This window comes from Phacochoerus africanus, chromosome 9 (genome assembly GCF_016906955.1).
Source record: "Phacochoerus africanus isolate WHEZ1 chromosome 9, ROS_Pafr_v1, whole genome shotgun sequence".
NCBI classification, from domain to species: Eukaryota; Metazoa; Chordata; class Mammalia; order Artiodactyla; family Suidae; genus Phacochoerus; species Phacochoerus africanus.
In genome coordinates this window covers 53,278,645-53,306,507 of record NC_062552.1, presented here as the reverse complement: position 1 = coordinate 53,306,507, position 27,863 = coordinate 53,278,645, and the positions used below count along the sequence as shown (strand labels likewise).

General features: G+C 48.0%; 1 protein-coding gene across 1 annotated transcript; it reads right to left on the bottom strand.

Moving 5' to 3' along the window:
* Positions 1-29: 29 nt before the first annotated feature.
* On the bottom strand, positions 30-27,863 carry FSD2 (fibronectin type III and SPRY domain containing 2). Its single transcript, XM_047795715.1, has 12 exons — positions 27,147-27,863; positions 26,630-26,725; positions 23,962-24,192; positions 22,563-22,585; positions 20,912-21,033; positions 18,098-18,253; positions 15,570-15,704; positions 14,421-14,571; positions 10,937-11,070; positions 8,514-8,646; positions 3,305-3,481; positions 30-961 (listed from the first exon to the last, which is right to left on the bottom strand). Exons 1-12 carry the CDS (start codon positions 27,786-27,788, stop codon positions 709-711), a joined length of 2,253 nt encoding a protein of 750 aa, XP_047651671.1. The 5' UTR covers positions 27,789-27,863; the 3' UTR covers positions 30-708.

Below are 27,863 nucleotides of genomic sequence, written 5' to 3'. Positions count from 1 at the left end.
GAGAGCAGTGAGAGGCCGAAGAACAGTGCTTTTTGAAGAAGATGCTCTTTTATTCAACAAATATTTGGTGTGCACGCATTAGCCATTGGGGGTTGAGTGACGAACAAGACAGACACTGTCCTGCCTTCATGGAATTAGGCATTACAAAGATCATTTCAAAATTAGAGAGGTGAGTACTATGAAGGGGAAGAACAGTTGTTAGAAAGAGTGTTCTGTGTTCAGTGGGAGAAACCTCACTGGAGTGCCACTAACACTAGCAAAACAGGAGAGGGCAAGGCCACGTGGCTTCCCTGGTTCTCTTTGTGGGTGGCCTCTTGCGGTCTCAGGTCTGTTCTTGGCTGACTAATGAAATGTCACCAGTGGACTAAAACCACTAACTCTTCCGTCTCTCTTTCCTCCTCCTCTCCCAAGCTCCACAGGCCTTATGTACACAAATAGACCAATACAGTTTGACCACCTGAAAGTCTGAGCCTTCATTTTACATTAGGGCCTGGAACTGACTGACTAATCTAGCATCACACAAGTGGCAGCGCACAAGACCCAGGTCAGGTGCGGTGAATGCCAGCACACCAGTCCGCCAGATAATGACATGAGCCATAAATGATGCTGAGTGCATGGGGCTTGGATGCCCAATTCAGCCAGCTGAGGTGTGAGTGGCTGGGAGAGGAGTAGGTACCGAAGAGAGGATGCTCAGCATCAGAATGTGGTCTAATAGAAAGTGACATGCTTTGGCATTGAAATGCCATTGTGTATCTTTAGACATCCAGGCTTTTCCAGAGAAAAACAGGGATGCACGAATTGGTGAAGCTGACAACTGAATGTGTACAGATGCTGAGAAAGACCCACGTTGAAAAATGACAGTTTTGAATTTTCATAGTCTAATAGGATGCCAATCTTCTTTGGGGAAACCGTTATTCTTATGTCTGGAGTCGTCTTGTTGTGTAGAAATTCGTATTTGTGCCTGAAGATTAAATGTTGATAAAGCTTCAGAAATTATGTGAATGGGCTATTTATAGAACATTTCAGGTTTCAAATATAACTATAATTTTCTTTTATTAAATGACTATCAAAGTAACAGCCCATTTCTAAAACTATGTATCTCTTTTCTAAAACATGCCCTAAGAAACTTATTTTTTAAAACTTTTTTTTTTTTTTGACCATGCTCGCAGCACATGGGAGATCCTGGGCCAGGGATTGAACCCGTGTCACAGCAACAACCTGTGCCACTGCAGTGATAACACCAGATCCTTAATCCGCTGCACCACAAGCAAACTCCTTAAACCTGTTTTTGAGCAAATGCTTAACCTAAGAAACTTACATTCAATATAATAAACTCATACTGCATCCAAATCTCCATAGAAATAATACATTAAAAATTTTGAATTTCAAGGTTCAAATATGTAAATCCCTTGTAACAAAGACATGTGAAACAGGGAATCTTAGGATCTTTCGTACACTGAACCTGTGCACACATACTCTAAGGCTTCCTTTTCTTAAACTTTCAAACTGAACCGGGCACCTCGGGGCTCGTCACCATTCCCCTCATGCTGGGGAGGTTCCCACCATGAAGGGTGGTTGCTTCTCCTGTGTGCTTTGAAAATGGCTGAAATCAAAGCCAGCCGTAGGAATTTCCTAACTCTGCTACCTACAGACATTTGCAGAGCTCTGTGTGCCGGCACGTTGGTCCATGTGACTGGGATGGACACTTAGAATATGATGCAAATGTATCAGAGCCAGCCAGCCTGTTTCCATCCCATTTCACCTTATTTTTTCTTAACTGAGCAGCCACCAGAAGCTGAATGAGGAGTTCCCGTCGTGGCGCAGTGGTTAACAAATCGACTAGGAACCATGAGGTTTCGAGTTCGGTCCCTGCCCTTGCTCAGTGGGTTAAGGATCCGGTGTTGCCGTGAGCTGTGGGGTGTAGGTTGCAGACGCGGCTCGGATCCCACGTTGCTGTGGCTCTGGCGTAGGCCGGAGGCTACAGTTCCGATTGGACCCCTAGCCTGGGAACCTCCATATGCCGCGGGAGCGGCCCTAGAAATGGCAAAAAGACCAAAAAAAAAAAAGAAGAAGAAGCTGAATGAGTCCTTCCCTCTACTTTTCCTCCCACCAGTAGAGTCTAAGACTATGACCCAAACATTCCTCCCTATTAAGACACGCTCATAGAGACATCTTTCCAAGGTGGGACTATAAACAGCTCTAGGGCTCAGATTTTTGCCCTTCTTTTTTCACTCTATATGTGGTGTTCCCACCTCTGTCTTCTAACCGAGCCCTCCCACTCCACACAGACCCCTGCTTTCTTTTTGCTCTTCCAGATTTTGTCTGCCCCTGTTCTTAACCTTTCTAGGAGAGGAGACTTTGATTTTTAGTCTAACTTCAGGCAGAATCTCCTAAAGCGGTCTGTGGCTCAGTGTGTAGTATTTCTTGCATTCCCCAAACTGAGTCTGAGGTTTAGCAGAGTCCTTCATGGGCTGAATATCTCACAGGGAGAAAGTTGGTCTTCTCGCCTTTGCTGGGGCATGAGAACACGTAATCATGATGGAGGCTCATGGCACAGAACATTGGATGCAATATTCCTAGGGCTCAGCAGGTTGAAGGTCAGAGGCCCCATAGTACACAGGGTGCTGGGAAAGTGGTGTGGTAAAAGTTTTTGCAATTTTTGAAATGAAGGGAGGTTGGAACCCATGGCCTTTTAAGTCTGAAATGCCCTGACCTTGGCCTCAAGGGATTTTCCTTGCTTTATGGAACTGCTCCCTTAGAGGACAGTGCTTAGCAGCAGAAGCAAACCAGAATTAGCCATGACCTATAAGCCTCATCTACATCTACTAAAAAAGATGGAATTGGGGCTTCACATCCTACTGTTCATTTAGTAACACTGAAATTAGGCATAAATAAAAAAAACAATCACTTGGTGAAGAATGCTACCTTTGGAGCTAGACCGCCTGGGTTTGAATCTGAGCTCTGAATCCATGTTGCGTGGATTATGGAACTGCTGTGAGGCATAGCTTTCTTATTTTTAGAATGGGATAATAGAAGTAAATAAGATAGTTTGTGTAAGAGTGTAGAACAGTGCTTAGCACACAATAAGCTCTCCATGAATTTTAGCTGTTTTATCAAAAGTATCCAGAGCTGCACTTTCTCTTTCCAGCTGGGCTTTAGGGAAAAGGGGGCTAAAAACAAGTCATGAAGTATCTTCGCATAGTTCATAAAACAGAATGTAGGCCTTAGTTAATACTAGCAGAAAGTTCTCACTCTATTCCTGCCAAAGCATGTTTTCATCGTGGGTGTCCAGATTTCACCTTACCTTGATGATGCAAACGTGTGTCTCATGCACCAGGAGAGGTGGTTCGCTCCCAGGTCCTCCTGTTTGGGGACATCTTCAAAAGCCACACCCACTGTGTAGTCCAAACACTCGTCCACCTCCACCTCCCAGTAATGGCGCCCTCGGACTGGAATTAGATTTCCCATGACAGCAACACACCTGGTTTTAGAAAGTGGAAGCAGGTGTGATTTGGGGTGAGCCAAGCCTAGCTGTGCAGGTGAGTGATGCCTATTGCTGGGGTCCGTTAGTAGGTGGTCTAGAGGTGTGGGGGCAAGTGTTTGACCACCTCACTTGCAAAGCATCACAGCCTTAGCTCTCAAAGCTCACCTGACCAATGCTAAAGATTAGAAGGGGGTTATTACACTGCTGGTCATAGATGAGGAAGAGACAAACCATAAAAAAGGCTCTGTTTGCTTTTTTTCCTTTTCTTTCTTTTTTTTTAATGGCCACACCCATGACATATGGAAGTTCCCAGGCCAGGGACTGAACCCAAGCCACAGCTGTGACCCATGCTATACCTGCAGAAATGCTGGATCCTTTAACCCACTGTGCCAGGCTGGGGATTGAATCTGTGCCTCAAACTGAGCCACTGCAGTTGGATTCTTAACCCACTGTGCCACAGAGGGAACTCCAATTTGTTTTTTTAGGTGACTGGGCTCTTACAGTAACAAAGAGGTTTGGTTACCTGCAATGTTGGTGGGAATGTAAGTTGGTGCAGCCATTAGGAGGAGAGTATGGAGGTCCCTCAAAAAAACAAAAAAAGAGTCGCCATGCAATCCAGCAGTCCTATTCCTGGGCGTATAGCCAGACAAAACTATAATTCAAAAAGTTACATGCACCCCTATGTTCATAGCAGCACTAGTCACAATAGCCAAGACATGGAAATGACCTAAATATCTGGACAGATGAATGAATAAAGAAGATATAGTATATATATACACAATAGAATATTACTCAGACATAAGAATGAAACAATGCCACTTGCAGCAACAGAGATGGAACTAGAGATTATCATACTAAGTGAAGTAAGTCAAAAGAGAGACAGGAGTTCCTGTTGTGGCTCAGCGGGTTAAGAACCCAGCTAGTATCCATGAGGATGGGGGTTCAATCCCTGGCCTCGCTCAGTGGATTGAGGATCCAGCATTGCCGCAAGTTGAGGCATAGTTTGCAGACGTGGCTTAGATCTGGCATTGCTATGGCTACGGTGTAGGCTGGCAGCTGCAGCTCCAATTTGACCCCTAGCCTGAGAACTTACATATACCTCAGATATGGCCCTAAAAAGAAAAGAAAGACAAATACCATACGGTATCATTTCTATGTGGAATTAAAATGTAAAAAACGTATCTACAAAACAGAAATGAACTCATGGAGTTCCCGTCATGGCTCAGTGGTTAACAAATCGGACTAGGGACCATGCATGAGGTTGTGGGTTCGATCCCTGGCCTTGCTCAGTGGGTTAAGGATCCAGCGTTGCCGTGAGCTGTGGTGTAGGTCGCAGACGTGGCTAGGATCCCACATTGCTGTGGCATGGTGTAGGCTGGTGGCTACAGCTCCAATTGGACCCCTAACCTGGGAACCTCCATATGCTGTGAGTGCAGCCCTAGAAAAGGCAAAAACAAACAAACAAACAAAAAAACAACCTGGAAACAAACTCAGACATAGAGAACAAACTTAGGGCTGTCAAGGCAGAGATGGGGTGGAGAGAGAGGGACTGGGAGTTTGGGGTTAGTAGGTGCAAACTAGTGTATATAGGATGGATAAACAGCAATGTCCTCTATAAACCATAGTGGCACAGAGAAATATATTCAATATTCTAAGATAAACTACAGTGGAAAAGAATATTTTAAAAGAATGTATACATGTATAGCTGAATCATTTTGCTGTACAGCAGAAATTAACACATTATGAGTCAGCTATACTTCAGACTTCCCATGTGGCTTGCAGCATAACTGCTTGGCCTTGCTTCTGCAGTGGCTGTGGCTAGACCCCTGGCTCAGGAACTTCCATATGCTGCAGGTGCGGCAAAAAAAAAAAGTGACTATTATACTTCAATTTAGAAGGGGGGGGAGTGGTTCACTTGTTCATTAAAAACGAAAAGGATTGAAACCCTATAGAATGCAACACAGTCAAGGGAACCACATGCTTGAGTTCATGAACTTGCTTATGCTCCAAAATGGCATGGAGGGTCTCTGAAGTGATGCTTGTGTTAGAGATGACTGCAGGAGAAGACAAGAATTCAGATTTCAGAGGCAGACCCTCAAAAGAGCAAAACAGCAAATTCCTCACAAATTATCAAAGTCTACGTCCAAGGTTCCACTGGAAACAATTACACTGCTGAAGGTCGGAGTTATGTTTTGTTCCACCACAGTAAAGAAGTCTCTAGAGGAGGGGTTTCATCGGAAATAGATCCAATCATATCTCCAAAGTGAATGGTCTCCCTCTTGTAGGAGCCTCCTCCCTCAGCCAAGCTTTATGTGGCTCCCAAGATCCCTAGGCAGATTGTTCAGCTGTCATTAACACATAATCCTGAGTTCTGGATGCCCAAGCAAAGCTCTGGGAGAGGATATTGCACGTTAGCAACTCCTCACCTATAAAGTCAGGCCAGCTCTATTCCAAGCTCCAGATCCACCTGTGGTTTCTAATTCAGAATGTCCCAAACTAAAATGATCACATTCCCACCTGCCAAGTTTGTGCTTTGGGGGATATATTCCTCATATTTTCTGTTAATAGACTCACTGACTATCCAGTAACCCAAGGCAGAAAACTAAGACAGGAATAAAGTGGTTATAAGCTCAGCTTCCAGTTTAATTCCAGCTCCAACCCTTAACAGCAGTGTACTTTTGGGCAAATTACTTAATATCTCTGCCTCAGTTTTCCTATCTGTTATATGGGAACTCAGATATTGTGATGATTCAATGAGGGAATCCATGTAAAGCACGGGAACACACCTAGTACTCGATAAGCACGCTGTAAACATAGCAGTGCTATCATCCCTCTCCCGTTTCCCATGTAACCAGGTGGCACTAGCCTTGCTGGGTTTGTGTGCGAAGTATGGGCTAAATCCCTTGGCTCCTCTAGTCCACCTACTGCTGATTTAGCCAAGGCTCCACCCCTCCTCCCTGGTCTTGTTCTCCATCTGCCTCTCCCTGTCCTTCCCTAACTCATACTTCTTTTCGACATGTAAATCTGATCCTTTCACTCCCCACTTTAATCCTCCAGTAATTCCCTTCCCCTAAAAGGTAATATCCAAACTTCTCTTTTGTCCTGGACCGCATCAGTCTTTCTTGCCTGTCCTCCCCCTCTTCCTGTTATAGACCCCAGACTGCAGACACACTAAACTTCTCACAGTCCTCCAATTATCTGGCCTCCAAACATCTGATCTTTCTGGCTTGGTTGGTACATATACTAAGCACTTAACCTGTCTTGTCGTCCTGAAGAACTCCTCTTTATCCTTCAAGATCTTGTCCTTCCAGGAAGCTCTCTGTGGGCCCTTGTCCAGACTTCTATCTTTTATACGTGTGCTTTTACATATGTATCTCTCCCACTTGTTTGTCAGAGTCTCAGGTGGGCAGGGCCTTTGTCTTTGTCTATTTACCCCCAGCACACAGCACAGTGTTTCACGGGGCAACAGATATACTGGTAACAGGATATTAAAATGGGACTCTAGGAGTTCCCATCGTGGCACAGTGGTTAACGAATCTGACTGGGAACCGTGAGGTTGCGGGTTCGATCCCTGGCCTTGCTCAGTGGGTTAAGGATCCGGCGTTGCTGTGAGCTGTGGTGTAGGTTGCAGACGTGGCTCAGATCCCGCATTGCTGTGGCTCTGGCGTAGGCTGGCAGCTACAGCTCCGATTGGACCCCTAGCCTGGGAACTCCCATATGCTGCAGGAGCAGCCCTAGAAAAGGCAAAAAGACAAAAAAATAAATAAATAAAAACAAATAAAATGGGACTCTAACTCAGCTTGGATGGACCCCCCAAAATGAAGAACAGAATAATCAGTGGTAAGTACTCCCCTATTTCAGGTTGAGAGGCTGGATGACCTACACAGAACTTGCAAAATAGATGACCAAAAACTTGTCTGCAACCTTTAGTGCAACATCAAAGGGTTGGAGCAGAAGATGCTTGAGGCTGCGTCTGCCCAGAGAACTGTCTCTTAGTCCTCATTGGAGCTGTCTCCAATCTTTTTATGGCCACACCTGTGGCATACAGAGGTTCCCAGGCTGGAGGTCGAATGGAGCTGCAGCTGCCGGCCTACACAACAGCCACAGCAACGCCAGATCCAAGCCTCACCTGTGATCTACATCACAGCTCACAGCAATGCCAGATCCTTAAACCACTGAGTGAGGCTCAGGATCGAACCCTAATCCTCATGGATCCTAGTCAGGTTTGTTTCCGTTGCACCACAGTGGGAACGTTATTTCCAATGTATCTGCCCCCTACTTTAAATCTTCCTTAAGTATTTGGAAGTTCCCGCCTTTAATGGACACCCCTCCCTCAGGCAGTGCGCTAGGACCACCATCGTTTCCCCCACCAGCTGTGAGCGAGTTTTTCATCAGGAGTTTGGTTAGAAAGTGTCACAGGGGAGTTCCCGTCGTGGCGCAGTGGTTAACGAATCCGACTAGGAACCATGAGGTTGCGGGTTCGGTCCCTGCCCTTGCTCAGTGGGTTAACGATCCGGCGTTGCTGTGAGCTGTGGTGTAGGTTGCAGATGCGGCTTGGATCCCGCGTTGCTGTGGCTCTGGCGTAGGCTGGTGGCTACAGCTCTGATTAGACCCCTAGCCTGGGAACCTCCACATGCCGCGGGAGCGGCCCAAGAAATAGCAAAAAAAAAAAAAAAAAGTGTCACAGTGTGGGAGCAAGACCTGGGCTAATCCCTGGGAGTCTGGGTCCTTGCTGTTCTCCCGCTGCCCAGTGGGGTGACCCTCCTCCCACGGCTTCCTGATCTGATGCTTCCAGCTCTGGCAGCCGCGGACTCCACCTCAGAGGCCACAAGGTGACTCTTCTGCCAGCACCAGCCGGACCCCTCTCCCCCTCTGACCTCCCTTCCCCACCAGCCCTCTTCCCCTCACTTCTGGGAGTGAGAGCCTGAAGCCCCCCCTCAAGGCTGCATCTGTCATCATCTAATTTTACCTGAGTAACACTGGGTTGTGTTGGTTCACGCACTGTTCAAGTGAGGGGCTGATGATGTACCTGGTAAAGCGGGTGTCGCTGGGGAGCAGCTCGCTGGCAGGGGCTCTCCTTTCACTTCGTACAACTGTGAGCCCATCTTCAGAAATGGTCAGCCAGGGATGGCACGTGTGCTCATTCAGGTGAAAGTAGCTGCCTGTGCGGGGAGGAAGCACATGGAGACGACCAGCCAATCACTCCACTGCTTTCTCCACGTTGTGTTCCCCGGGGCTGGGTCTCACCACGTGTGGGCGGCTTAGCTTCCTGTACAACACACACACACGCACGCACGCACGCACGCACACTCGCACACACACACTTAAGCCTGGACCTTGTGTGGTAATGACCCTCGTGCTAGTAATGATGGCAGTTAACACGTGTTGAGGGTTACTGTGCATCTAGTACTGAACTTGTTTTGCAAGTCTTCTTTCCTCCTTACAAGTACCCACGTGTTAGTATTTCTGTTTAGTAGAGGAGAAAACTAAGGCACAGGGTGGTTAAGAAGTCAGCTGGCAGATCCTGGAACTCAAATTTGAATCCCCAGCCTCTCTGCTTCCAGAGGCTGCGCTCTTAACTGGGAGGCTGTAAATACCTGCACATGAATAGGAATTTCTAACCTCCTGGTTAAGGGAAATAGGAATTGAAGGAATTCTTAATGATCAATTTGACACAGGTTAGCAAAATGCAACATTCAGTTTTCGGCGGGAGGAGTGGGGAGACAAGGAAGGAAATTGTAACCATCTCCAAATCATGGTTAAAACAAAGCACATCAAAAAATGGTACAGAATAGTTTTTTGTTGTTTTTTTGTTTGTTTGGGTTTTTTTGTTTTTTTGTTTTGTTTTGTTTTTTCGGGTTGCGCCTGCAGCATATGGAAGTTCCCTGGCTAGGGGTCAAATCAGAGCTGTAGTTACCAGCCTATGCCACAGCCACAGCGAGCCCATATGTGAGCCTTTGTCTGCCACCTTGAGTGAGGCCAGGGATGGAACCTCATGGATACTGATTGGGTTCATTCCTGCTGATCCACAATGGGAACTCCCCAGAATAGATTTAATAAGAAATCTGTTTTTAAAAATCCTTTGTTTAGGAACATGGTAACACCTTCTCCATTATTGTCTCTTGGCCAGTTCCTAGGTTCCCATTCTATCACTTTCATTGCTTCAGACTCCAGTTCAAGCCGCACCATTAAGCTGTTTACATTTATTTCCACAATGAGATGCTCCTGGAAATTTCATTTGCTATCTGAGCTGGCAGGCGAGGGGGAGGCAGGTTCCCACCTTGCAGCTGACAGATGTGGCCCTTGGCGCCTGGTCTCAAGTCCCAAATAAGGACTGTATTTGTATGTATACATATAATGTCTTTTGCTAATTCATGTTCAAGTCTTTTGTAAATACACACTTAACAAATTATTTGAACAAATTTCATAGATGACAATAACCAAGGTTGTTCTCTTTTATTGAAATAGCCAGAATCTGATATTTCAAAACACCAAGTCAGAACAGGAAATCAGAAATGCCAGTCAACCAAAGGAAGGTCCCAGCACAATAAAAAGGAAAAACCTGGGTCATAAACCCAGCACCAACCCCTACCACCTTAGGCAGCCACGTAACTTATTTTTCCCCATCTGTGTGGAAGGAACATAAGTGGGTACCAATCACATACCTCTCCTCCTGACACTGGAAATGAGGGCAGATGACACAGCATCCCTCAGGAAAAGATCTCAGGCAAAGGAACATTGTCCCCTGAGCCCTGGGCCCAGGTTCCTTGCTTCTGCTTCTTACCTGCACGTCACCTAATCAGCTGGCCTGAGCTGGACTCACTCTGTGAGGTGTGGGAAGACCCCCCGGCTTCAGGGCATCCCAGCAAAACTCAGAACCCAGAGCCGTGGTGGTGCCAGGACAGCAGGGGATGCTGAAATGTTTCTGGAGATGTCTCTGCTGACTCAAATTTGGACATGGGATGTGATGATTCTATGACGATGGCAAATTGGAGGAGGGGCACCCATCAGGGCAGCCAAGACTAAGTTGGGCCTATGAATGGGGAGATGCTTAGGCTGATGGCGGGAAGATAAGCCACAGCCAAGGGCTCTTCCTGGGAATTTCATAAAGAGCCCGTCCCAGAGGTGATGCTCAGCCTATGTGAAACATGCAGTGTCTGGGCCACCTAGGTTCAGTGCAACAGGCCCTTAGCCCACCAGAAGGGTGTGGAGAAAAACCTTGACTTCTAATGCTTGTTCAGCCACCCAGCTGCTATATGACTTGGGCCTTCAATCTCCCCACCTATAAAATGGGATCACAGGGTTTGATCACTCCTGAGCCCCTTCCCAGCCTGATTTGCTATGCATTTGTATTGATGAACATTCACTGATTTTCCACTGAAGCCATAGCAGCCCAGGGTCTGCCACACGGTGGTCACTTTGGGCCCAGAGAGTATGCGACGGGGCACAGACCTGTGGTGTGGACCGTAGCAGGCTGGCTCCTTGCACTGGGGCCCCCCACGTTGAGGGCTCGCACGTAGATGATGTAGCTCTGCCGGGGCTGCAGCTGCACCAGGCACTCGCAGGTCGGGATGCCCACAACAGACCTGGCAAGGAGGCAATCCACAGTCATCCTGGGGCTGGGGCAGCCAGGCCCAAGCATCGGCTTCCCTTTCAAAGCTGGGATTATTCTCTTTTCTTTTTTCTTTTTAGGGCTGCATCTGCAGCATATGGAAGTTCCCAGGCTAGGGGTCGAATCTAGGCTGCAGCTGCCAGCCTACGCCACAGCCATAGCAACACCAGATCCGAGCCACGTCTCCGACCTACACCGCAGCTTGCAGCAACAGCAGATCCTTAACCCACTGAGTGAGGCCAGGGATGGAACCCGCGTCCTCATGGATACCAGTCAGGTTCATGACTGCTGAGCCACGACAGGAACTCCAAAGCTGGGATTTTTAACTCCTTCTCGCGTCCCTGTCTTCTGATTGCCAGCAGCACAGTAAGGAGTGTGGACCCTCTTAGGGATCCCTCTCACTCAGGCCCATTTTTCTCATTTCTTTGTATCCTTTCTGTCTGTGGCTGTCCCTCCTCCAAGCTCCCCACCCTGGGTCCCAGGCACCCAGCACCGTGCTTGGCCTCTGCCTGATGCTGCAATTGAATCCAGTGGAGGGTGCATGCAATTGAATCCAGTGTGGACTGTCTGGTAGGACCATAACCTCTCTGAGGGCAGGGGCCAGGTACCACTTACCTAAGCACAGCGCTGGGCCCAGAGCAGGCTCTCAGTCCGTGCTCATGAACACATGATCTGACTGTTGCTGAGAGGCCCATAGAAGCCCACTGCTGGTAGCTGCCTACTGGGAATAATCCAACTTATTTAAATCACAAGTCCATGGTTGTCACTGTCTGTACTCCTGCAGTTGCCAATCCCATTTCAGTCCAGTGGGAAAGAGAAGCCTTCAGGGAATGTCCATTTATAGTCTCAACACCCACACCCGGCAAGGCCAGGATGTCCAGGTCACTCTGGGGCTGCAGCTCTAGCCAGAGGGGCACTTGTATATATTCATTCAATAAACATTAACTAAGCACCTTAGGTTCCAGAGACTGTATAGGGAGGCCCTGTGGGAAACTGAATGTAGTTCCTGCCCTCCTAGAACTTGCAGTCTAGACGGGAAGAGAGGCATTTCTCAAGCTATCACTGGAAGAAATGTAACATGGTAACTATGACAAATTGACAGTGTACTATAGAAGGTACACTATGGGGAGTGGTATAATTAAAAAAAAATTATTTTACTGAAGTTTACAATGTTGTGTTGGGAGGTGACTTTTGACCTGAGCTCTGAAGAATGACTAGGAGGTAATGGGATAAAAAGGGAGTAGAGGATTCTCCTACATAGAAGGAGAAGCATGTGCAAAAGCCCTGTGGCAGGAAGAAGCATGGAAAGCTGGAGGAACTGAAAAGCAGGACCTGTGTGGTTGGATTGAAAAAGGGAGGGAGAGCTGGTGCGAATGAGCTGGAGAGGCAGGGAGGGGCCAGAGCCTGTGAAGGAATTTTGCCTTTTCTTCAGAGCACTAGGACACTAGGATGAGTTTGTATTAGGAGCATAAGCCCCACCCCAGATCACCTAGGTCACAGACCAGCCTTCTGATGACCTCCATCATGGGTGGTCCCAGGCATCAGGTGCTCCTAAAGTAGCAGCACAAATTGCAAAGGAAGTCCGAGTCATTTGGGAGGCCAGACCCCTGGACTCCATGCCCTGCTCCTGAGCATCTCCAGAGGTAGATAACCAAGGTCAGCCCTGATGTGGCTGTGGACATGGGTTCTACCTGGAACAGATGGGAGTGGGGATGACCAGGTTCCCAGCCTGGCAGTTAGCACAGAAGAATCTGTCTCCCTCAAAGATGACACCAAACCCCTCCTCCTCCATATCTCCAGAGCTGGGCAGGTACACAGCAGGACAGCCCCTGGCCTTGGTGGTTGGTATTAGCTGCCTGGTTCCCCTTCCACAAGTTTCTATACTGCCGAGTTGTAAATTTTTTTTTTTTTTTTTAGTTTTTTTAATTTTTAGGGCTGCACCTGCAGCATAGAGAAGTTCCCAGGCTAGAGGTCAAATCAGGGTTGCAGCTTCCAGTCTACACCACAGCCATAGCAGTGCAGGATCCGAGCCTCATCAGCAACCTATGCTGCAACTTGTGGCAACACTGGATTCTTAACCCACCGAGCGAGGCCAGGGATCGAACCTGCATCCTCATGGATACCAGTCAGGTTCTTAGCCTGCTGAGCCTCGAGGGGAACTCCTGGACTGCCTGGTTGTAAACCAGAAGTACATCCGTGATTCTTCCACTGAACACAGCTGCAGACTCATAGGGTCTGCAGGCTCTTGCAGTCACTGAGTCCAGCCCTCTTCTAGCTGTGAGCCCCTCTGGATCTCCACCAACCAGAGAGGAATGTGAGTCCCCAGACAGCCTTCTGCTGTGGACGTGATGTTCTTTGTACATTGAACTCTAGTCCCTTTCATTTCTGTCTCCTGCAGTTCTCTTTCCCCCTCACATCTCAGCCAGGTGTGTCTTTGGGTCCTTCAGCACGTGAAGCTCACTCCTGCCCAGGGGCCAAACATGGCCTCTGCCTGCAGCGCTCCTGCATCCAGTCTTCTCAGGCCTCAGTCCTTCCCATTTGGTCAGGTCCCAGTTCAAACATCCATTCAGTCAAAATAAGCCCCATGTCCACCCCATTCCATATTTCATTATGTTTTTCACCCTTCGTAATACTGGGTATTTATTTATTTATTTATTTTTGTCTTTTTGCCTTTTCTAGGACCACTCCCGTGGCACATGGAGGTTCCCAGGCTAGGGGTCTAATCGGAGCTGAAGCTACTGGCCTGCACCACAGCCACAGCAACTCGGGATCCGAGCTACGTCGGGATCGAGCTACACCACAGTTCACCGCAATGCCAGATCCTTAACCCACTGAGCAAGGCCAGGGATCGAACCTGCAACCTCATGGTTCCTAGTCGGATTCGTTAACCACTGAGCCATGACAGGAACTCCCTAATACTGGGTATTTAATGCTTTTGTTTTCTTGGTTTTTGTCTATCCCCCATCACCACTTGACTGTCAGTTCTAGGAGGGCAGGGAATTTGTCTAGTTCACCAGTGCCCAGGCACAACCTACGTGCTCAGTATTTGAATGAATGAGTGATAGTAAACTTGGGTTAAGAAAGTAAGCCTGAGGTTTACCATGTATTCACCTATCCTTGGCTCCTCCATTCACCTTTGATCCTGGCATTCCAGCTATTTCTCATGAAATCAGCTATTTCTCATGAAACCCAGCAACCTCAAAGTAAGGATGCGGGCTGTTACAAATCCTGACCTTCTCTCCAGATTTGACCCATTTCTTAGGGTGTGTCACTGTGTCAAGTGTTGAGGCCTCTCCTTCCCAGCAAGTGCCCCTTGTGACTCACTCAGTTACACCTGAGGCTCCTGGTGCTTCTGCCTGGCTCAGCTCCACTGTGTATGAGTCCACAGGATTCAGGTTCCCAGACTCCCAGCAGATCAGCGCAGCCTCTTCACAGCTCCTTATCTCTCTGCTTTTTATGGTTGGGGGAGAAGGTGCTAAATGCAGAGGAGAGGGAGAGGAGATGAATGGCTCTCCTGTCCATATCCAGTCCTGTGGTCCAGAGCACAGGCTGACATGGCAAGCTGGGAACTCTTCCCACAAGAGAGGCAGTGCCATAAAAAGTAAGCTGTGCTAGAGACAGAATACTTGTGCCTCTCCCAAATTCACACGTCGAAACCTATTCCCCAATGTGATCCTATTGGGAGTCTTTGGGAAGTGATTGGGTCATCAGAGTTGAAGGGTTTTTTTAAATTTATTTTTGTCTTTTTAGGGCTGCACCCGCAGCATATGGAGGTTCCCAGGCTAGGGGCTAAATTGGAGCTGTAGCCACTGGCCTACACCACAGCCACAGCAATGCCAGATCCTAGCCATGTCTGCAACCTACACCGAAGCTCACAGCAACGCTGGATCCCCAACCCATTGAGTGAAGCCAGGGATCGAACCCACGTCCTCATGGATACTAGTCAGGTTCTGAATCCACTGAGCCACAACGGGAACTCCTGAAGGGGTTTATTACACAAGAAAACCCAGTGAGCTCCATTGCCCCCTTCTACCAGGTAAGGACACAGCAAAGAAAACTGATGACTGACACTGAATCTGCTGGCGCCTTGATCTTGGACTTCCCAGCCTCCAAAGCCATGAGGAATAAAAAAAGTTCTGTTGTTTATGAACCACCCAATCCATAGTATTCTGTTATAGCAGCCTCCACAGACCAAGACACCAGAGAATCTCTTTCAGATCTTCCTGGAGTAGAGGGTGGTTGTAAGGGTCAAATGGTACTGTTTGGTGCTTTTTGATATTTTTGAGACCAAAACTATGAGAAAATCTCCCTGTCACATCAAGCATGTAGACACGTTGTATTAAATGAAAGAAGAAATATGAAATTCTTCCTGCTCTTCCAAGTAAAATCAAGAGCCCTGCCACAGCAAGAAAGCCACGATTCCTGTGTCCCCTTTCGTGAAGGTCCTGCTACAGAAACAAGTGGCCCCATTACCTGTCATGTACACTGCATGCTCACTGGCGGGGCTGAGGCCAGCTCTGTTCCGAGCTGTGACCCAAAATTCATACTGGGTATTTGGCACAAGGTTTGTCACTGAGCAATATGTTTCTTTGATGGTCATCGTAAACTCTGGGGGGAAAAAAAAGACAAGAATTCAATCCTAAAATAGGCCAACTGGCTCCAAGTTCATTGTGCTGTAATCTCTTATCCTCTTCATTGATTGAAGAACTGGCCACAAATTCCTCCCACCCCTGCACACATGTCCCTCTGCAATGTGACTTTGCTGAGCCTTCCACTGAGAGGTTTGGTTTTTCTCACTATCCCTCGAGGCTGGGCTTAACCACCTGACTTGCTTTTGCGAGGGGACAAGAGCAAACATGGTGCAAGCAGAGATTTGGGAAGTGCTGGTGCAAAGGGGCTTGTTCGTTTCCTGCCAGGAATGCTTCCACTTCCATGTGAACCTGCCTGAGCCAGCCTCTTGGAAGATGAGATCACAGGGACAGAGGCCCCAGCCATTGCAGCTGAGGCCCCAGGCATATATGCAAGGCCATCCTAGCCCGTCCAGCCTCACCCAAGCTGGCACAGACCAGAACTGTCCATCCAACTCAAAGAATTATAAGAAATGATTAATGTCATTTTAAAAACTGAAACATAGTGGATTTATAATATTATATTCATTTCAGATGTACAACGTAGTGATTCAATATTTTTATAGGTTGTACTCCACTTAAAGTTATTGATATTGTTAAAGTTATTGTTATTGATAAAGTTAAGATATTGACTATATTCCTCGTACTGTACAATATAGCTTGTAGCTAATTTATTATATACCTAGTAGTTTGTACCTATTTTTGTATGTGTGTGTATTTTTTAGGGCTGCACTTGCGGCATATGGATATTCCCAGGCTAGAGGTCAAATCGGAGCTACAGCTGTGTCTGTGACCTATACCACATCTCATGGCAAAGCCAGATCCCCAATCCACTGAGTAAGGCCAGGGATCGAACCCTCATCCTCAGGAATACTAGTTGGATTCGTTACCACTGCGTCACAATGGGAACTCCAGTAGTTTGTACCTCTTACTACCCTACCTCATCTTGCCCCTCCCAAAAAATGAATGAAAGTATTTGTCAATTTTAGCTGAAATATTGTATATATGTGTGGGTTTGGGGGTGGTATTGTCACACAGCAAAAGCTAACTGATATACCTCCAAACATCCCCAGACTCTTTATCTTAAAAAGGCAGTGACAAGTCATTAATTCACCCTCTGATATTAGTTTCTTTATAACAAAATCGGTCCATTGAAAAGATCTTTATCAATCACCAGGACATAGCCCCAACACAGTGGCCCCTTCTGCAGAGAGTGTCAACAGGGTTGATTTATGGCAAAAACTGAGTAATCAGATCTGATTTTTTTGGTCCCCAACTCCCTTTCCAAATCTCCCCATTTTCCTCCATGCTCTCTTTTGTCCTTATTCTGACTACCCTTGCTCTTCTTCATCCTTAAACTTACTCTTACTTTTCTCAAGGATTCTCCTTCCTTCCTGGTTCCTGGGCAAAACCATCCTCACCGTCAGTGCTCAGAACCCTTCACCTGCACGACCTGGTACAACAAGAAGAGCTCTGGGCAAGAAGCCTGCAGACCTGATTCTCATCCTGCTTCTGCCATAACTCATGGTGTCCCTACAGACAGCTCATTTCTCTCCAGGTCCCAGTTTCCTCAGCCATAAAAATGGAGATTTCAAAGTCCCCTTCTAGCAATCTCACCCTGACCCCACACACACAGGACAGTCCTACCAGGTTGGCCCCATCCCTGACTCCTTGAGGTGCCTGGCAGGGGCTCCTCTGCCATCTGACCCTCCCTTCTCAACAGGAGACCGGCTCATCTATGATTGGGGTGGGGAGGGGAAGCCACCCCAGCTCTAACCTCACGCCCTCCAGCTCCATTGCCATGGGAAGAGGATGGGCCGAGAGCTGCCCACACTGGGGACAGGGGGCCATTCCCAGTAGCTGGCTCCATCTGGGAATGTGGATCAGATCCACGGTAGCCCTTCCAGGCTACAGAGCCCCACCTCATCCTGCATGAGGGTCTGCAGACTAACTCTCCAGTTTCTCCCAACACAGGGTTGCTGTGAGTAGATCCAGCCTGGCCTCACACCCAGGACCAGCTAGAACCCAGCCAGTCTAGCTGGGCCTCTTCAAGGATGGGGTGTCCTCACCCTTCCTGCACACGGTGTGCAGCCAGACACTCATCCCCAGGACCCCTCTGGCCGGGCGGGTGTAGACACACTCCACACATCTCAGCCTGGCCTCATGGGTGGTCCTCTCCAGTTAGGTCCCAACTTGCCTTTCTGGCCCTTGCTGCCATGCTCTGCTCCTGCATCCCATCCCTGGGTAGTTCCCAGGTTGTGACAGCTCCAAGGGGCAAGGTATACAGATCCACCTTCCCAACTACCTGGAAGGCGGGGCCCTGGCCTCTGAGGGAACACGGTTCTGTTTATTCTGTTCCTGGCAGAGCCTCACCTGCTTGGTCCTTCTCAGGTGAGCTGTCCCGCACTGGCCGGTAGGACAGTTGATAGCTCTCCACGGTGTCATCGGAGTATAGGCTCCAGCACACTCGGACCGAGGAACCTGTGGCGGAGTTGGGGGCCTGTGGGTTTATCACTGGAGCAGAAGGAGCTAGACAAGGAAAAAGGAGAAGAGGAAGAACAACTGAGAACCCTTAAGTAGAGATATGGGATGGGAATGGCCCTTTTTACAGGGCAGCGGATCCCTCCACAGGCTTTGGAGATGGACGAGGCAGCTCAGGGTGAAGGGATGGGACAGCCAAACCTCCCAAGCATGAGCCTCAAGCAACAACCGGTGAGTCCATTCCTGCTTTGACCAATCCACACAAGCTTGGGGAGATGGGATTGGTGACAGTGCCTCAGGCTGAGGTGTGGTTCACAAGTCCTGCCCCAGGTATGGTCCTCTGACCCTCCCACACCATCTGAAGAGGCAGGACAGCCAGGACCACAGTACTGCTGCCCAGCGCTCTGGAGTGAACAAAGGAGTGAAAGAAGCCTTCGGCAGGACGCTCCATGTCCTCTGGGGGACCCGTCCAACAACTGCCTCCTTCACTAGACAAGAATCATATCTCTCCTTGACGAGACAAGATTGAGTCTGACCAAGGTGGGCTTTTTATTATTTTTTTAGTATTGTTTTTAATTAAGTTGCGCTTTTTAGAACCAACTGCTTGAGAGTCCATCTACTGACTAAATTCTTTTCTTTTCTGTAAGTTAATACTTCTGCCTTCTCCATCTCCACACAGACTCACACACAACTGAGAAGCACTCCTTGTCTTTTCTCCATAGTTCTCCCATGGCAGCACCTCCCTCCATCCCAGGCTTTTAAGAACATCCTTAGTTTCAAATCCTGAGATTGTTCTGTCCAGGGAAGACTTAAACTTAAAGGAATGTATCAGCCTTTCCTGGCGGGTTAGGGGCTAGAAGACCTTCACATGACAAAGGTGAGAAGAAGAGAAAGAGTCTGTATCCCCAAATGACAGAGTTCAGGAGGCACAGAAGAGACTCGTCCATATCCTGCAAAGAACAGCCCCACCAGAGGATGCAGAAAGAAAAGGGATGGCTCCAAATACAGGAGGGTACTTGGCTGCATGGGAGCTGGACACAGGCGGGTGAGGAAACAACTCCATGCTTCTCTGAATTGGGTGACAGTCCCTTTCTTTCCAAATGACTAGGCCTGATTATTTAGACAGCACTATTCCTAGACCATCCAAAGGACATCATCGCTCAATGAAATCTCCCCTTGACCCACTGAGTCTATGAATGTCCTCCAAGAGGAGTTCCCATTGTGGCTCAGCAGAAACGAATCTGACTAGCATCCATGAGGATGCAGGTTCGCTCCCTGGCCTCGCTCGCTCAGTGGGTTAAGGATCGGTGTTGCTGTGAGCTGTGGTGTAGGTCTCAGACACGGTTTGGATCCGGATCCAGTGTTGCTGTGGCTGTGGTGTTAAGTCAGTGGCTATAGCTCTGATGTGACCCCTAGCCTGGGAACCTCCATATGCCTCAGGTGCAGCCCTTAAAAGACACACACATACACAAAAGAATGTCCTTCAAGATTTATGATTAAGGTATGATACATATTGGTGAAAATCTAGAAACATCTTAGCATCTAACAGTTGAGGACGAAATAAACAGGTATGTAGCCATAAAAATGATGTTGTGGAAGAATTTGTCAGTGTGAGAAAATATTCATCACAACTATTTGCTAAAAAAAAAAGCAGATTACAAAACAAGATGATTCCGTTTTTACTTTAAAAAATATATGTGTGAAGGAAAAACCTAAAATATGTAGAATATTGTTCATAATGTGGCTGGGTGTTGGTGAGAAAGGGAAGATGAGCAGTCCAAAAAAAGTTGGACACTAGCAAACAACGTTAAAGTACCAAAACCAAAAAAAAGTTGAATTCTAGCGTTATTCTTAGAAATAAGATTTTTACCAGCTACCTGGCACCATGTGATGTGTTGTACATATATTACCTTATTTATTTCTCACCATGTCCCCATGAGTCATTATTATGTCCATTTTATAGACAAGGAAACCAAAGTTCAGAGAGGTTTGGTAAGTTGTCCAGAGTCATACAGCTAGGAAGTAGCAGGGTGGGGATTCTCACCAGCTCCATGAGATTCCAAAGCCCATCTCTTAACCCTATACTAAACACAGCCACCCTAGGAGAAACATAAATATAACATTCAGGGAAATCAAATTCGGGATACTTGCTTTGAGTAAACTAGGCTTCTTGGAGCCAGATGTTGGTACCCTGGAGAGGGAGGGCAGACATTTACCCCTGGAAAGGTCAGCTCTGTTCTCACCCTAATAAGCCATAAAGATGAAAATATGAAGCCCATGAAGCTGAGAAATGCTTGTTTCTAAACCTTTATGATTTTTTTTTTTTTTAGCCATCAAAGTTTCTCTTTTAAAGCTCAAGGAAACCCGTGTGAAGTATGCACACTGAAAATATACACAGGTGGGGGAGTTCCTGTCGTGGCACAGTGGAAACGAATCCGACTAGGAACCATGAGGTTGGGGGTTCGATCCCTGGCCTTGCTCAATGGGTTAAGAATCCGGCATTGCTGTTGCCATTGCCGTGAGCTGTGGTATAGGTCGAAGACTCGGCTTGGATCTGGGGTTGCTGGACCTGTGGTGTAGGCTGGCGGCTACAGCTCTGATTGGACCCCTAGCCTGGCAACCTCCTATACTGCGGGTGCGGCCCTAAAAAGCGGAAGACAAAAAAAAGAGAGATATGCAGGTGGGTATCACTGGTGAGATATGCACCTGGGATGGTGTTAAGAGAGTCCATCAGCTGCTCCACATCAGAAAAGTCCAAAGTCTGGTCGTCGAAGTCAGGCTGCGTCGAGATCTCAACATCTGTTTTTGTTTTCAGGAATTTTCCGAGTCTGTGGGTGTAAAAAGACACACTGACAAGAATGGAGGGGCGCTCTCCTGAGGGGTCACTAATGTAATGCAAAGAGGGCCTCTTGGCTGAACTTTGATTTCCTCATTCTTTTTTTTTTTTTTTGTCTTTTTGTGTTTTTCTTGAGCCGCTCTCGCGGCATATGGAGGTTCCCAGGCTAGGGGTCGAATCGGAGCTGTAGCGGCCGGCCTATACCACAGCCACAGCAACGCGAGATCTGAGCCGCTTCTGCAACCTACACCACAGCTCTCGGCAACGCCAGATCCTTTAACCCACTGAGCAAGGGCAGGGATTGAACCCGCAACCTCATGTTTCCTAGTCGGATTCGTTAACCACTGCGCCATGATGGGAACTCCCTGATTTCCTCATTCTAACATGCTGTGGGCTGCCTTCTGGCTTCAGCTTCAATGACTGACCTACAACATCAGCATTGGGCATTGGGCAGGGTTGGTTTACGACTCTGAGGAGAGGAGGATGGTCATGTCAGAGGGTGGGGGTTGGGAGATGTGTGCCAGTGAGCCCCAAATCCATAACCCCTGGAAGATCTGCAGATACTGACCTGGAAGCTCCGTCCCCCAACACCACCCCAGGCACCAAAGACATGCAGCCTCTCTGGGGCTCCCTCTCTGTGTGGCCAAGTGCTCAAGTTGATGACTGGGGCTCTGGGTCTTCTGCACCTGCTCCTGGCCGTCACAGGGTTTGTAAATAGCAGGGGAAGAATTTGAAACCATGTCTGTCTTGCCAAAGCCCACGCTCTCAACCCTTACATGATTAAGCTTCAGTCTTTGTGTTGCTTTAGAGACCCTGTCTTATTTTATGTCCACAAAGCTATCCCTGTTTTTAGATGAGGAAGGAGAGTCCTAGACTGGTTGGACTTGCCCAAGGTCATGGGCGTAGCAGGATTTGAACTCCTCTGACTCTATAACATGCTTTCCATAGCACACTGTCTGGGTCCTGGCTCAGCTGGGGGACACTGGGGACACTCTGTGGGTCTCTGTTTCTCTTGGGGAAAGGAGGGGTTCAGGAGGAGGTCTGCCCTGCGCTTGCAGGCTGGGCCTTGCCATACACCCCCTGCCAGCTCAGAGATTTTGAGATTTGGTACTAGAAGGTCCTTATGATCCCACAGTGTCATTCCAAAGCCAGTGCTATTTATTCCTTTTTTTTTTTTTTTTGGCTTTTGAGGGCCAGCCCCAGGCTAGCGGTTGAATCAGAGCCACAGCTGCTGGCCTACACCACAGCCACAGAAACACGGGATTCAAGCCGCATCTGAGACCTACACCACAGCTCACGGCAATGCCAGATCCTTAACCCACTGAGCGAGGCCAGGGATCAAACCCATATCCTCATGGATGCTAGTCAGGTTCGTTACTGCTAAGCCACATCGGGAACTCCTACTCATGAGGCACAAAAGCTGAAACTGGGAACCTGTAACCAAGCAGAATTGAATCTATTTGGATATCCAGAAGTAAAAGGAGCAGAAAAAGAAAATACATGTCAGAACAAAAGTATTACCTGTCAGCCATGGCCACAGCATCCTGAAAAAACAGAAGAAAGGAACAAAATATTAAATTGACTCAGGAAATAAATTTCTCAAGCTATAGAATAAACATATTTAAAAACTTAGAAATTGGGAAAAGAAAAAAGAAATCAGCCATGTCTCACCCCTAACAAAAACTACTCTTATGTCACCTGTGGGGCTGCTCCTGTGTTACTGCTTTTCCGTTATCATTAGGTAAAACTTGCCAGGTTACAAATGGTCTTTGGATCATCAGCCTGAATCGTTCATCGAATGGGACCTCCATCATTGATTGTTGGATATTGTGGTTGGTTCTAGTTTCTCACCATCATAAATTACAGAGAAAACATCTTCACATCTGTCACCTTCTCCACAGTCTGGATGGTGTCTCTGAGCTAGAGTGATATCGTGGAACCCCTGGTTCAAAAAGTCTGAGTATGGAGGGCTATAGTGATGTCTGCCAACCTGCAGTCCAGCTCCCAAGCATGGCAGGAAGGACGTGCTGCTGGGCTTTGAGGGACCTCTACGGGCGTGGCCCACGTCAAAGCTGCATGTGGCAACTTAGGCAGCTCTGGAGGCTGAAGGCCCCTCCCTTACATCCTAGACACCACTACTGCCCCACATTCCTGTGGGACCGTATGGAAAAAGGAGGCCCCAGCTCTCATAGAGGTTGAAATTCCCACAGTCTGGCTGCATGGGAACGTGGGGTCAAATGGAAAGTGGATTTCAAAGAAATCACGAGATGGACTTATTTTGCATGTCTGAGCTTATGAAGCAAGATCTGTAACTGCTGCACTTGTAGCTGGAAAGAGGAGGTGCCTTTTTAGCCTGGACAACTTTCTCCCCAGAGTTCTAAGATGGCCAGAAAAGTCTCAGAGCACTGTGTTTGCCCTACTCCAGGATGAAGGGACAGATGCCTGGGTAACAAAGAGCTGGTGCTATCTGAGCAGTGGTGGAGGGAAGGGTCAGCTGTGCATGAGCCTGCTCGACCACTCAGGGCAAAGCTGTGCAGAGAGATGCATGTGGAATCATCGTGATACATCCAGTGGAGTCAAAGGGATGCTGATGGTAAAAGCCAGTTCCAACACCTCCAGACAGAGAGGGGACAACCTAACCTACTCTGGCCACAACCATCATTTCAGTTCATTATTTCATTTCACTTTGTTACTGACCTTTTTTCTGTTTTCTTTTTTGGGGGCTTGGGGGGCTGCCCCACAGCATATGGACTTCCCGGTCCAGGGATCACATCCAAGCTGCAGCTGCAACCTACACTGCAGCTATGGCAATGCCAGATCATTTAACCCACTGTGCCAGGCCAGGGATCGAACCTGCATCCTGGTGCTGCAGAGACGCTCTGATCCCTTTGTACCACAGTGGGAACTCCTTGTTACTGACCTTTATGAAATCAACCTTCTCTTCGTGACACATCTCCTCTATTGTTTCCATTAGTTCTTTGCAGGTATCAAGATTTTCTCCACAGCTGACCAGCTGTCCATACAAGGCTTCTAGCTTCTCTTTCTTTTTCTCCCCTAGAGCTTGTATTTTTTCTTCGTATTTTTGAGCAAGTGTTTCCAAGATCTCGTTGTAATGTGACTCAAAGTTTTGTTCTTGTCTTCCAAAATTTTCCTACAAGATAGTCAACCTCAGCCATCATTTCAGTGCATGAATGTTCATGACAGAGTCATTTGGGGACATGAAAATGTGCCTCTCCAGAGACGTTTTAGTCCCTCCCTGTTGTCCTATCATCTCTTTCCAGGATGCCGAGGTGGATGAAGGGGGAGCTAGGACCAGGAGTCTCCAGCTAGACCCTCAAGGATAATCTTAACAAAAAGTACTGCTTTCTCTGCTGGCAGCATTTTGCAAGCCTCTTCCTCATACCCCGCCCACCTCTGTTTTAACCACCTTCCATCTCCATGACAACTGCCCAGGAAGATTGTCAGTGGTGGTGAGTCAGCCTGCCAGTGGGAGCTTGGACCTTAACATGGAGAAGTTTGCCCTGGGAGATTCCCACCTATCTTTCCCTGTCAACATCTCATGACACTCACTACTTCCACTCCCTGATGCTCATATTGTACAAACAATAGGATCATGCAGCTCCTTATATAAAACTAGAAAAAGATGCAGGAAGGGGAATAAACGTTGTGACCAGGTAGCACTGCCTAATAGATGAGAAAAGGCAGGAAGGCAGAGGGAGGGTTGTGACAGTACTTAATCCTGGAACGCAGTGGATGAGACACATTAATTAAAGCAGATCAACTCCTGGCTGCCCTTAATAAGATTGAAAGCCCAGGATAGCTCTGCAGGTTCTTTCTCTGTCTCTCTGTCTCTCTCTCTCTACATGTATATATGCACAGCCTTTTAGGGCTGCACCCGCGGCATATAGGCTACGGGTCAAATTGGAGCTACAGCTGCTGGCCTACACCACAGCTCACAGCAATGCCAGATCCTTAACCCACTGCGCGAGGCCAGGGATTGAACCTGCAACCTCATGGTTCCTAGTCGGATTCGTTTCCGCTGCACCACAACGGGAACTCCTGAGGGTTCTGACTGATGTCACCCTTATCAGATAACAGAGACATTTCCAAAGAAGTGGTTCTTATCAATCATTCAAGAAGTAGTTACTGAGCACCTACTGTGTGTATAAGACTTGCACAGAATGGTGGAAGAAAGGGAAAAGCAGCAGATGCCCCCCAGGGTGGAGTTTACGAGGAAGAGCTCAGAGTCCTCACTGAGGGTGGAGGTGCTCTGAGCTGAGAGCGAGCTGGCAGTACTGAGCAAGGGAGTTGTCTACTTACCGTTCTACCTCCACCTGCCTGTGCTTAGACATGGAAGGGTTTGACCTTCCTCTGCCTTCCATAGGGAATTAGTGCAATAGCTCTCCTCCCTTTTAAGATTAGGGGTGGGGAGTTCCCATTATGGCTCAGCGGTTAACAAACCCGAATAGTATCCATGAGGATGTGGGTTCCATACCTGGCCTTGCTCAATGGGTTGAGGATCCGGCATTGCCATGAGGTATGGCACAGGTGGCAGACACGGCTCAGATCCTGCATTGCTGTGGCTGTGGCATAGGCCAGGGGCTGTATCTCCAACTCGACCTCTAGCCTGGGAACCTCCATATGCCATGGGTGTGGCCCTAAAAAGACAAAAGACAAAAAAAGTTAAAAGGTTGGGATGGGGAGGAAAGTCTAGCTTCAGGGGAAAGGGGCCCAGGGCTCCGTGAGGTGCTCCGGTTGATACACTCCAAGGCTGCCTTCATAGAAGTAGAGCATCCCCGTGAAGAGAGGGGACACAGGAAGTCCTATGGTCCTTAGTCCTGGTCTGTCCATCTGGATGGCTAGGTTGAGTGCTGGCAGTGCACACACAGCTGTGTACACACTTCCCGGGCACACCCAGGGGATGTGTTTGGTACCAGCACAGAAACACTATTATTATTATTTTTTTTGTCTTTTTGCTATTTCTTGGGCCGCTCCAGCGGCATATGGAAGTTCCCAGGCTAGGAGTCTAATCAGAGCTGTAGCTGCCAGCCTACGCCAGAGCCACAGCAACTCGGGACCCAAGCCGCGTCTGCAACCTACATCACAGTTCACAGCAACGCTGGATCCTTAACCCACTGAGCAAGGGCAGGGACCGAACCTGCAACCTCACGGTTCCTAGTCAGATTCGTTAACCACTGCGCCACGATGGGAACTCCACAGAAACATTATTAATCTTGGAAGAAATAGGTAAAGAAAGGAAAAGAACACTTAGTTATAATAGCCTGGGTGTCTTGCAATGCCTTATCAGGTTGGCCATGAAAGAGTCCAACCTTATAGCAGGAATGGGGATATAAAGACATCGAAGACTCAGCCTCCCCAGGAGAGCTGACAGTTCATTAGGGAATGTTGCCATAGGTATACGCCCACCATGCTACGGGAGGGCAGAAAGAGGGGTGAGGGGAGAGGGGCAGTACTGACTCGATACATTCCAAGAAAACAGATTCTCTAACTGGTGCCAGACACAGCTGCTGACCCCACCCCCGATGGAAATGATGTGTGTCTGACAGCGTCGTCAGGTGTGCTCTTACCTCCACAGTGATGAAAACCTCCTCCAAGTGACTTGCAAAATTTTCCATCTCAATAATCTGCTTTTCCAGTTTGTACATGTTTTTGTGAATTTCGTCCTATTAAACAAAGGATCCCAAGAAGGCATTAATGCTCTGTCTTTTCTCTCTCTCTTTTGTAGAAGGCATTTTATTTTTGTTTTTATTTTTTTGCTTTTTAGGGCTGCACCCACAGCATATGAGGGTTCCCAGGCTAGGGGTCGAATTGGAGCTACAGCTGCTGGCATATGCCACAGCCACAGCAACAAAGGATCTGAGCCATGTATGTGACCTACACCACAGCTCATGGCAACGCCTGATCCTTAACCCACTGAGCAAGGCCAGGGATAGAACCCGCAACCTCATGGTTCCTAGTTGGATTCGTTTCCCCTGAGCCACAATGGGAACTCCGGTGGAAGGCATTTTAGATTCATATCCTCCCTATACCCTTGAGATAGAAATGCAATATCAAGAGCAAGAAGAACTAAGGAGATCTATTTACCTTGGCACTTTCCAGTGCTTTATGGAGTGGGGTTACCTCATGTTCCTTGTGTTCATCAGAAACCTCCAAAGCTCTGACTGGTGTTTTGCAGGTGACACAGAAGACATCCGCAGCTTCATCCTCGTCTTCCTCCTCTGGGATGACGTAGCATTCATACTCCTCACTGGCACGGCCATGGGTATACCTATAGGCTTCCCGCAAGTCCTGGCACTGGCCCGCCGAGCCCCAGCCCCCCAAGCTCAGGTCCTCTGCATTAGCCTCCTCCCCGCTAAGTCTCCAGTCTCTCTGCTCCCTGGCTGCTTCTCTCCCCGTCATCCCATAAGGAGGATACTCTGAAACCTCTATTCTGGGCATGCTTTCATCAATGAATGCATCGCCTAATTCATGATCATCTTCAAGTCCGTAAAGATGGACAAGTTCATCCACTTCTTCTTCAAGGTCTCTCGGAGCCTTCCCTTTCACGGCTGCTCTTGGTTCATTGGTCATTTCAGCCTGGACTACCTCTCTTCGCATCCGAGCGTTTCCTTCCGGGAAGATCTGCAGTCTGTCTTCAGAGTCGTACAGATCCACGTGATAAAAGTGGAAATCCTTAGGAGCAGCAGGCCTGCCCAGCCCTGGGGCCTCACCTGCTTCCTCTTCCATCGTGGCTCTGGATGCTTGGGGCAGCCCCTCTGCACAGGAAGGTTTCTTTTTGGACAGTTATTAATAGATATCCTG

Coding starts and splice junctions, on each gene's coding strand:
- FSD2 (XM_047795715.1), bottom strand. CDS start 27,788: ATGGAAGAGGAAGCAGGTGAGGCCCCAGGGCTGGGCAGGCCTGCTGCT. Junction 21,034..22,562: donor GCTGTGGCCATGGCTGACAG/GTAATACTTTTG, acceptor TTACACCCACAG/ACTCGGAAAATTCCTGAAAA. Junction 14,572..15,569: donor GCATGCAGTGTACATGACAG/GTAATGGGGCCA, acceptor CTCTGCATTTAG/CACCTTCTCCCCCAACCATA.